This window comes from Artemia sp. Qi Xiang Cuo, chromosome 8, assembly GCF_049724085.1.
Source record: "Artemia sp. Qi Xiang Cuo chromosome 8, ASM4972408v1, whole genome shotgun sequence".
Taxonomy (NCBI): domain Eukaryota; kingdom Metazoa; phylum Arthropoda; class Branchiopoda; order Anostraca; family Artemiidae; genus Artemia; species Artemia sp. Qi Xiang Cuo.
This window is the reverse complement of record NC_142801.1, coordinates 37531767-37542583: the sequence shown is the minus strand read 5'-3', so window position 1 is coordinate 37542583 and position 10817 is coordinate 37531767. Positions and strand designations below refer to the sequence as shown.

At 30.3% G+C, this 10817-nt stretch overlaps 1 protein-coding gene across 2 annotated transcripts in view; it reads right to left on the bottom strand.

The window, feature by feature from the left end:
* Positions 1-234: 234 nt before the first annotated feature.
* Positions 235-10817, bottom strand: part of qin (tudor domain-containing protein qin) — a 207348-nt gene continuing 196765 nt past the window's right edge. For both annotated transcript variants that reach the window (XM_089093401.1, XM_089093402.1), the window contains exons 29-31: positions 8404-8618; positions 3372-3558; positions 235-999 (exon numbers count right to left, since the gene is read on the bottom strand). In XM_089093401.1, the coding sequence (XP_088949527.1) occupies positions 880-999; positions 3372-3558; positions 8404-8618 (522 nt within the window). In that variant the 3' untranslated portion in view covers positions 235-879. The remainder of the gene's footprint in view (positions 1000-3371; positions 3559-8403; positions 8619-10817) is intronic.

Here is a 10817-nt window from a genome sequence, read left to right as displayed (position 1 = left end):
CCGAAGTCAATGATGATAATCGGGTACAGGACAAAAGTTGCCTAGGCTACAACCAAGAAAGAAAAAAAGTTATCTGGACAGCGATTTCCTTCAATGAAATAGTGTTCACTTGGGACTTAATATATACAGATAGTAACCTTTTTATTACTATGCCGAACACACTGTTCACATAGCCCATGGGCAGTGTTTTATGGCGGCCCATTAAAAAAATATGAAAAGAAATGAAAATGTATGCGAAAATACAAATGCTTTTATTGATAAATCCACCAAACATAATTAATTGCGTTAAACAATCGAACATACACTTATGTCTCACAAATAAGAAACTTAAACTTGGTTAGCTTCTGGAATGATTTAATTAGAAGAATAGGAGGAAAAAGTAAAGAGAAACGTACCGTTTTTTCCAATATAGATCAGATGCAACAATACCATCTATTCAAGGTTCTGCTTACAAGGGCTCCAAACTTTAAACTCAGAATTAACTAGACTATAGATTTCTAACTATGCAATTTCTGATTTCTCAGAAGATTTTTTCAGTTATGTTCTTGTTTGGAGTGGTTTTATAGAAACAAACAGAAGTCCTCACATTAAATTGATTACTTTAGCGACAGCAAATATTTGCTACGATTAACTTTTAGATGGTAAAAAAAAGAGAATTAAATACATATATTTGTTACCCAAAATAGGCTAGTCTACGCAATCGAGTAACTAATATCCGACGTTAATATTAAGAATAGATTTATAAACGAAACAAAAATCATTGATTACTCGACAAAAAAAAGGAGACTATCAAACGATCACTAATCACTATAGATATCAACACTCAACCTTGAATATCAATAGTTAAGAAACGTAATTGTAAATAAAAGGAAACACAAATCAGTCAGCTTTGGTAAAATAGCCCTTGGCGATCAGATTTTCCAGCGCTGAAGGTGGATTTTTAATTTGGGAAGAATCGTCGATGAGGAATAGTTGAACATAAAGACTGCTCTCTCGTACCTAAAAAAAAACTTCTAGAAGGGAAACGAAATATGGATAAATTAATTTTTAAAGCACGTCAAGGTGGGCGCCACAATACCATCAAACAAACAATGATCAAAAAATCATCAAACAACATGAAAAAATCATCAAAAAAAGTTGTATCATAACAACTAACAGGACATGATTCTAAAGATGACTGATAAACATCTTCTCTTAGCTAAATCTCTAAGTCGTTTTGCAATTAATTTGCATATTAATTTTACTTTTTTTGGTTAAATGGTTTTCTGTTCGTTTTAAGTTTTAATGTCACTCCTTACTTTCAGTTAAAAAAATTGTTTTTTTTATTTAATGTTATATAAAGACGGTAGAGTAACATAAACCTCCCTTTGAAAATGTCCTCTTTGGATGTCTGACTACCACTTTTCGGTACGATTAATCCAGGTGGGAAGAAAAACAAAACAATACCGACAATATTGTAAGGCTCAACTGGGATCACTCTTCTCGGTAAAAATACAAAATTTTGTATTTTTGTTGGTCAGGGCTTGAAGCCTCTACTCTAGGGCTGTTTAGAGTTAATATGGCCTCGGAACTTTGAAATTTCTCAACTTTCAGTTAAAAAAAACTTCTTTTTTATTATTTGATTTTTGAACGTTTTTTAATTAATGCAAGTTTTGATTTTGGCTCACCGTATATAAATAATTAAAACAAAATTTGCATATCAATTTTACTTTTTTGGTTAAATGGCTTTCTCGAAAGTTGTTTAATTTTATTTACGAACGTTTTTATTAGTAATAAATATACGCAACTTACGAATTAACTTACGTAACGAACTTCTATATTCATATATTTTTAATGCTGCTCAACGAAACCACAATTTAGAATAATTGTTGCCCTTTTTAAGCTTTAGTGTTGCTCTTTACTTTCATTTAAATGATCTTGTTTATGAATTTAATTTTTATCTGTCTCGTTTTCTTACAAAATCTCATTTGAAAAAATATATCAATGTTTTAAATAAAAAATCTAATACATAATAGAAAAGGTATGAACACAAAATATAACAGAAATTTTTTTTTTTTTTGTCTTTTCAATTGGTTTTTATTTCAGTTCTCTGTGGAAAAATGAGATATTACTTGCTAGGAAGGAGACAACTGGACCAATCTGCCAGAGGGGGGGGGGGAGGAGGATCCTTTCGCATGTAGGTACGCACAAGACATGACTGTAATCTTGTTTTAACAGTCCAAAGTGTTCCTTATAGGAAAGAGGGTGAGAGCAGCCAAAGCAACAATTGTTAACACTTAGTTTAAACCTATTCCTAAGAATTAAGGATATCAGGGAGTAAATTCTCCCCAGTATTCATCGTAAGGACATCCTACGAAAAGTCAAAAAATTTGGGCTTGAGAATACTCTTTAGAAACTCTAAATACGCAACCCTTGGGAAAATCCTCGTTCAAAATCAGGTAGTCAGTTCGCGAGTTTCAAGAGGTTTAGGACAGTCAAATAAAGCCTTCCAAAGAAGTTTGTGAGAATAGTTACATGAAATGCACGTAGTATATCTTTAGAGACAAATGGCTCCACCGCAAGATCGGATGTTTCCGTAAACTGGAACACCCTACTTACGACTTTTTGTTACATCAAAATAATTTGGCTATCTAAAAATATTAGCTCGATCTGTCTTTGGCCTCATTTGGACCAAAACTTTCTGTTCATCGGCATAAAATGACTATGAACAAACTTTGTTATTTCGTAATTTCATTATATACTAAAAATTGGAAATCAAGATTTCTAATCAAATAAGCTCTTTCTGAATTTTCTATGAACAAATCATCAATTAAATTAACCAAAAAATGAAACAACGAAACAAACTCAAAATTTCGTGTTTTCACGTTTCTTTATTTTTATTTTTGCTCTGACATTACCTTCACAGACCTCTTAGACACTTTAGGCTTTTTGATAAACTTTTTATCAACGTTGCGACCGTTTTCAAGGTTTTTCCTTTTTTTTCCGTTATCTTAAAATTAAGCAAACTTTGTTTCGCTGTTGATGCGTAAATCAAACTTAATAAATCTTACATATGACGAGTCAGCATAAAAAGCGGATTTTTGTAATGTATATCTAGTTTTCAAACTCCTGTCTATTAGCTTTGCTCACTATGGACAATGGCCGGCAATTACTTATCGTTCACTAATTATACTTTGATTTAAGTTCTGCTTTAAATGACTATTTTCAGACAGGAACTTTGACAGAATTAAAATCACATAATATATTTTCAAATCTAAGTTTGTTCTGCTTGGAATTTTTAAGATGAAACTACCACCCCACCCCCCCCTATTCTAATATAGTTAGCCATAGACTTATCACATGAAGATAGAAAGTACTAAAAAAGAAACTACCTGAAATACACCCCACAGTTTGTCTTGAGCCTGCAGAAGCTCCTGCAGAAGATTACCACTGATCTCCGCCAAATACTCTTCTTCCTCTAGTGTTTTTCCAAGAGCATCGTTCAGTTTAACTTTGTCCAGGGTTGCATAAGCACCAAATGGGGGTAATGATACAAACACTGGTGGACAGTCACGAATACTAAATAAAATGATGTAATTTCAAAAGAGAAACTAATGGCTAAAACTAAACAAAACTAAACAGAGTATTCTGCAACTAGGATGAAACCTTTCAGACATAATCTTAACTAGAAAAGTTTCTGAGGTTCGTGAAAATTCGAGTGCATGTTAAAGTGAGCAGTTTATGGGCTTTTTGACCATGTAGAAAAAATAAAAGACTAACATACACTTGACAGGTTAGACGCTAAAACCTCCAAAAATGCAGAAAGTGAACTTAGTCAGAACAGAGTTTAACAAACCTTAAGTTCGGTTAAATACAAAAACACAATTAAATACAGAAAAACTTCGTGTAGAAAAAAAAAAATCAAAACAATATACACAACAATTATAAGCAATTCGACATTGAGACGAAGTAATTATCATCATTATTATTAATTTATTAGTAAAGACCGACCTTATAATAAATTTTATTCAATGAAAAAGTTTTCACGTATACCTCTTAAGAGCTTAGAAATGCTGTTAGTTTTATATTTGAATCCGACGTTTTGTGTTGAGATTGTGGCAGTGGCGGACCAAGATTTTGATGATCCTTCTTTTCCTTTTTTGCTAGGCAGATTCGAATAAACGTCAGTACAAACCGCACTAAAATAAAACCACATTCAAGCTAGAGACGTTCAGAAATTATATCACTCGTAAATAAGTCAAACTTACAACTTAAACTGCACCCAAAGCCGGTAGGAGGGAAGAAGATTCAATTCTTGATCTTTGATTTGTTCACAGTACACCATGAGTTTTGTTGTTGTTCTACTGCCTACTTCTAGCTGCATAGACAGGGAAAGACACGATTGTCTGTGTCTGTTGCAAGAATTTTTTTAGACTGGAGTGGCTAAAGTTTGAAAAAAAGCATTCTGCCAAAAAAGACATTTCATTTTCCACATATTAAATTTTTTTTGCACTTTTTATTTATTTTCGGCCTTCCACTGGCAAAACTAACGACGCCATTTTTTTCTAAGGATATCTCTATTTTCAGCATCACCAGGATATACCACAAGGTCTATTTTCACAAGGTCTGATAACAATATTCTTTTTGCTTCAAATGAATTTCTCCCTCGAATAGATCTGGCAATGTCTACGCTGTCATCCTTTATGCATTAGACCCGATGTCTTTTAGTCCATCAACGCTTTATGTCCTTTAGAAATCAGTTCTTCGAGAGCGTTTGGAAATAGATATTTAAAAAAAAAAATACTGCTCACAATGTGAGCACTATTTTTCCTTTTCTGTGAGCAGTAATTATAGCAGGATTTGTGACGTCACCGATTACTTAATGATGTCCTACTAGTTCTGGTAATTTCTATTCCTTTTTTGCATAAACGATGTGGAACAGCGGGAAGGTCAGTCAACATAGGAAATAATCTTCGGAGCATTTTCAAGATTTAAAAAAAATTATCCGTACATATCAAGTGACGTAGTTACTCTTTCTTCTTATTCTTTAACACAGATCATGTTAGGATCTTCGTAGAAAGAAATCAGAGCCTTTACTAAAAAAAAAGGAAACCCATATAGTTGTTTTAGCTTAATTTCCAAAAGATAAGAAAACTTCCTTGAGGAAACGAAACACATTTTTTTTTTATATGAAGTCTACACTGTCGGGCTTAGGAATAAAAGACACATATACCAGGTTTTAGACAATCTACATATTAATAGTTTTGTTTGTACGCGTTGATAGTAATTCATATCTTCCGTAACTAAGGTTTGCCTTTTTTATTAACCAACAATAATGGCGATTAACTCCTCGAATTCCCTTCTTATTCAAAAAAAGCTTTAAAGAAATGATCGTTCTAATAAAGCTATCTGCCGCAGCCACTGACGATAAATCCTATTTGAACTGCCGTTTTTGATAATTTCTAAGTGATTACGGTCTATTTTAGTCAGAAATAAAACCGACTGCCTTGTTGGTGAAGTAAGAAAAAAACAAACAACGTAAGCAAAGCAGTAAAGCAATCATACAATTGCATTTATACACTCGCATACGAACAACTGTGTATTTATTTATTTATAATTTTCTTCTTTAGACCGGCTCCATATGTTTATTTAAGGAACAACAAAAATGACATTAAATTGAAACAAAAGTTGCACAACGAAATTTGCAGTTAGAAGACAAAGCAAAATTACACGGAATGAAGAAACGTGTTAGTTTAGCATGTGTGAATCTGTCAAGAATAAACAGGAAAGAGGAATTTATTTTAAATATCTATGACACGTGCAAAATTACAGAAGATGACAAATGACTCCGAACAGCTAAAGAAAAAGGCAAGAAACAAAAAAAACCAGCAAAAATCAAATTGAATTACAAACGAAAATGTCACTTAAAATTAAAGAATAACAAGATAATTATGGAGATAATTTCAGAAATTACAATGGAATAAGGAACGTGTTATTTTAGCATTTGTAAAGGATAAACATTGAATTTACGTCAGAATTTCATAGTTCAACTGAAATTGCTGATTTGTCACCCTATGACTTGAAGAAAAAGAACAAAACTATGATTGTGCTAATGCGTAATTTAGACATGTCAGATGACACAGGCTTTGGATCATTCCTGGTTGTTACTGAATTATATAACAACGCAATAAGACCAAAAATATAAAGACTAGAAAAAGCGGGGAACGAAGTTTTTTGGTATCTATGACATCATTCAAAATTATATATGATTTTGAATGAGCCCAAACAGCTAAGGCAAAAGGCATGGGAAGTGTCTGAGGTGATGATGCATGAAAATGAAGCGCACCAAGATCTGTGGCTAGAATACATGCGACAACAAGTATCAAAAACGAATCCCAAATAAAAATCATGGACAAAGAAATTTGCTGTTAGTTAATATGCGACAGGGACGATTAAATCGAATCGTAAATTAAATCTGGGGTTAGAAGAGAAGCGACAGTAGTAATTACAACGAGTCTCAAGAGAAGACAAATTCTATAAAACAGATGATTCTGTGATGCATTAACAAGGAGGAGGAATTGAACTTGAACCAGAATTTCTTAATTAAATTGAAATTGATGATTTGACACCCCATGACTTAAAAATAAAGGAAAATGCGATGGTTATGCTATTGCGTAATTAGAGAATGGAAATAATTACAAGCCTGCCGAGTGCAAGGAACCGGGTGACGCTCAGGCTCCCAGCATGCCAAATGTCTGAAGCAGAAAAATTGAAAATGATAGCGATGATGATTGGGTTTTGGATTTTGACACGGATAAGGTCATCAATACCTACCATACCTTTACAGCCCTGAGGGCTGTGGGGGGGGTTGTCATCCTCAAAGACCTAATTTCCAGAACTTTCAACTACGTTGAAAAGAATGGCTATCTCAAAGTTTTGATTGAATATTTTTGGGGCAATGGTGGGCGTGGAAGGGGTGTTTAGTTGCCATCCAATCACTTTCGAATATTAAAAAGGGCGCAAGCCACTCCAATTTCCAATCGAATGAGCCCTTTTCGAAGTTTCTACGTCAACTCCTTCGATACGAAGTGTCCTGGTCTAAGACCAAGAAAAAAAAATAATACATTGTGCCAACATCTTTCTTTAGTTAGGCAGCTTGATTGCGCTGCCTTTGACTGCAACGGCAAATTTTCGGTTTTTGAGTCTTCCAACAGACATTATATTATATAAATAACTGTTACGTTGGAAACTCAACAATCTTATTTATGCTATGCATGACATCATACAAGAAAATGCTTATATGATTCCATATATGTTGTAATAAGAAATGCTTAAAAGATGTACCAACATAGTCATTCGACGTCATTCGCAAAAACTAAAATTAACACTCTTAACGATTTTTCTCAGACTTCTGACCTATCTAGACCTTTTTTTATGCGAGAATATCCCAAGATACAACTTTCCTATATATATATATATATATATATATATATATATATATATTTTTTTTTTTTTTTTTTTTTTTTTTTTTTTTTTTTTTTTTTTTTTTTTTTTTTTTTTTTTTTTTTTTTTTTTTTTTTTTTTTTTTTTTTTTTTTTTTTTTTTTTTTTTTTTTTTTTTTTTTTTTTTTTTTTTTTTTTTTTTTTTTTTTTTTTTTATATATATATATATATATATATATATATATATATATATATATATATATATATATATATATATATATATATATATATATATATATATATATATATATATATATATATATATATATATATATATATATATATACATATACATATATATATATATATATATATATATATATATATATATATATATATATATATATATATATATATATATATATATATATATATATATATATATATATATATATATATATATATATATATATATATATATATATATATATATATATATATATATATATATATATATATATATATATATATATATATATATATATATATATATATATATATATATATATATATATATATATATATATATATATATATATATATATATATATATATATATATATATATATATATATATATATATATATATATATATATATATATATATATATATATATATATATATATATATATATATATATATATATATATATATATATATATATATATATATATATATATATATATATATATATATATATATATATATATATATATATATATATATATATATATATATATATATATATATATATATATGTATATGTATATATATATATATATATATATATATATATATATATATATATATATATATATATATATATATATAATCTGCGTTATTTTTGTCTAGAGATTCATTTGCAAAGCCCTTCACTGATTGACACAGATAGAAATTCAGAGACAGAAGGAGGGAACTTACCTGCTCTTGTCAACTGGCTCATGATTGCCATAGTCAACAAAATAAATTACAGGCTTATTATCCTCTGTTGTAACAACGCCCCTGTACCATTGATTGTCCGAATAAAGTGCAACACAGGCTGAGCCTTTCGCATAGCCAAGTAGTGGAGGAAAATGCGAACCAAGTTTGTTTATTTCGCCACTGAGAGCATCAAAAGTCTCCACACGGGAAACCCACTAGAAAAAACATCGTTTTATTCAAACGAAAAGAAGTAAATTAAAGGAAGAACAAAGAGACGGGATGAAACGTGTGCTCGCTGAGACTTTCTATCATTGTGTTCAGTATGTATCTAGTCAGCCATAAGCCCAGTGATGTCAATCCACGAAAATTAGGGGGGGGGGGATATATTCTCAAAATATAGGGAGGGGACAATTTTTTTTTCAATTTTTAAAATTAATATACCGAAAAAGCCATTCTCACTGAAAACGACAAAAAAGCGTATTTTTCAAAATCTAGTGGAGGAGGAGCACCTTGGATGAACCTGGCCCCCCATTGACGCCACTGCATGAAACACTAGCTTATCCAACGAGAAAGAAAATAAAAACCACATTAAATGAATTACATCATAACCTGTCTTTAAAGCAAACATCTCAGATTTATAGCTAATACATTAAAAAAAAAGAAAAAAGAAAAACTCCCTATGACTCCTAGTGTCTCATTTCTTCTTCTTTGTTTAAAATCTGCTTTCACAAACCATGCCTGATCACAAGATACGAAAAAAAAATAGTCTCTTTGGATTTGGAACTAAGGCAAGAATGATTGGAAATTTGGTCTCGGGAAACTAGAACAAATTTAAATCAATTGCTTTAGCACAAAAAAAAAAAAAAAAAAAAAAAAAACTCCCTATGACTCCTAGTGTCTCATTTCTTCTTCTTTGTTTAAAATCTGCTTTCACAAACCATGCCTGATCACAAGATACGAAAAAAAAAATAGTCTCTTTGGATTTGGAATTAAGGCAAGAATGATTGGAAATTTGGTCTCGGGAAACTAGAACAAATTTAAATCAATTGCTTTAGCACAAAAAAAAAAAAAAAAAAAAAAAAAAAAAAAAAACTCCCTATGACTCCTAGTGTCTCATTTCTTCTTCTTTGTTTAAAATCTACTTTCACAAACCATGCCTGATCACAAGATACGAAAAAAAAATAGTCTCTTTGGATTTGGAACTAAGGCAAGAATGATTGGAAATTTGGTCTCGGGAAACTAGAACAAATTTAAATCAGTTGCTAATTCATTACAGGTGATTGACTCTTTGGAAACTGTTTTGGCCAAAAAAAGAGGACTTGTTTTATTTGCTACATTATGTAAAAATTTACCACTTACTTTAGTATATTGCAATCAAAAAAGCGTCATTAATAAATCTTTTCTCGGACACATTTTTTTTTTTAATTGACACTTATAATAAAAAGCCAGTTAAACAAACTTTTTCAATAGCACTGAAAGTTAAAGATGTCAAAGTTTAGGTATGATACTGGATTTTATTATATTTCATACATTTATAAGACTTAGTGGTAATTTTAATAAACAAATTAACGGAATTTCTAATGGTAGAAATGCTAGTCCATTTATAGCTGACTTAGATAAATTTGAAGACCACACTGCGTTTCCAAGACGATAAATAAAAGTTAAGATAGGGATGACAGCCATCAGTAGTAATACTCACATATGCACGGTCGCTGCATATGTGACCGAAATATCTAGTATTTTTTGTGAAATTTATCACTGTCTATTAGAAAGATTTATCCCTATTTGAACTTTTGATTAATCGTTATAGCTGATCTGTTTTTAAGGCAATTAGAATATACTTATATGTTAACTAATGATGTCCCGAACGATATTAAATATTCTCTCATTAGAAATAAACGATGATTAGATTATCTATTGGTTTTAGATTGTGACGATTTTATTTAAATTTCAAAAAAATATCACCCACCCGAGTTTATTGTAGAAGCAAGTCAGGGTACAGGTTTAGAGAACCCTTTTCAAGACTTAAAAATCAATCATTGTGCTAATAATATATTGAATTTAAAACACGTAATAAATTGGACGATTTTAAGTCTCAATTATATATTTTTCAAAAAAGATGATTTCAAACATCGATTTTCAATTTACTCAACATCACCTATTCAGCATTCTAATCGTAATTATTTAAGTATTATTACTTGTTTAAGTACGACTTTGAAACCTAAAAAAAAATCACTTCACAGCATATACAGTATATACATATTCAAAGTAGTTCCCGATGTTTTCCTATGTTTGTAAAAATGTTCTACTGTAAAGAAAACCCACAGAAAAACAAAACCAGTGATGTTGTTTTAAATAATTGTTTTAAAATAAGACAATAAAAAAAAATTGCACTAATAATAATCAGTCCGAAC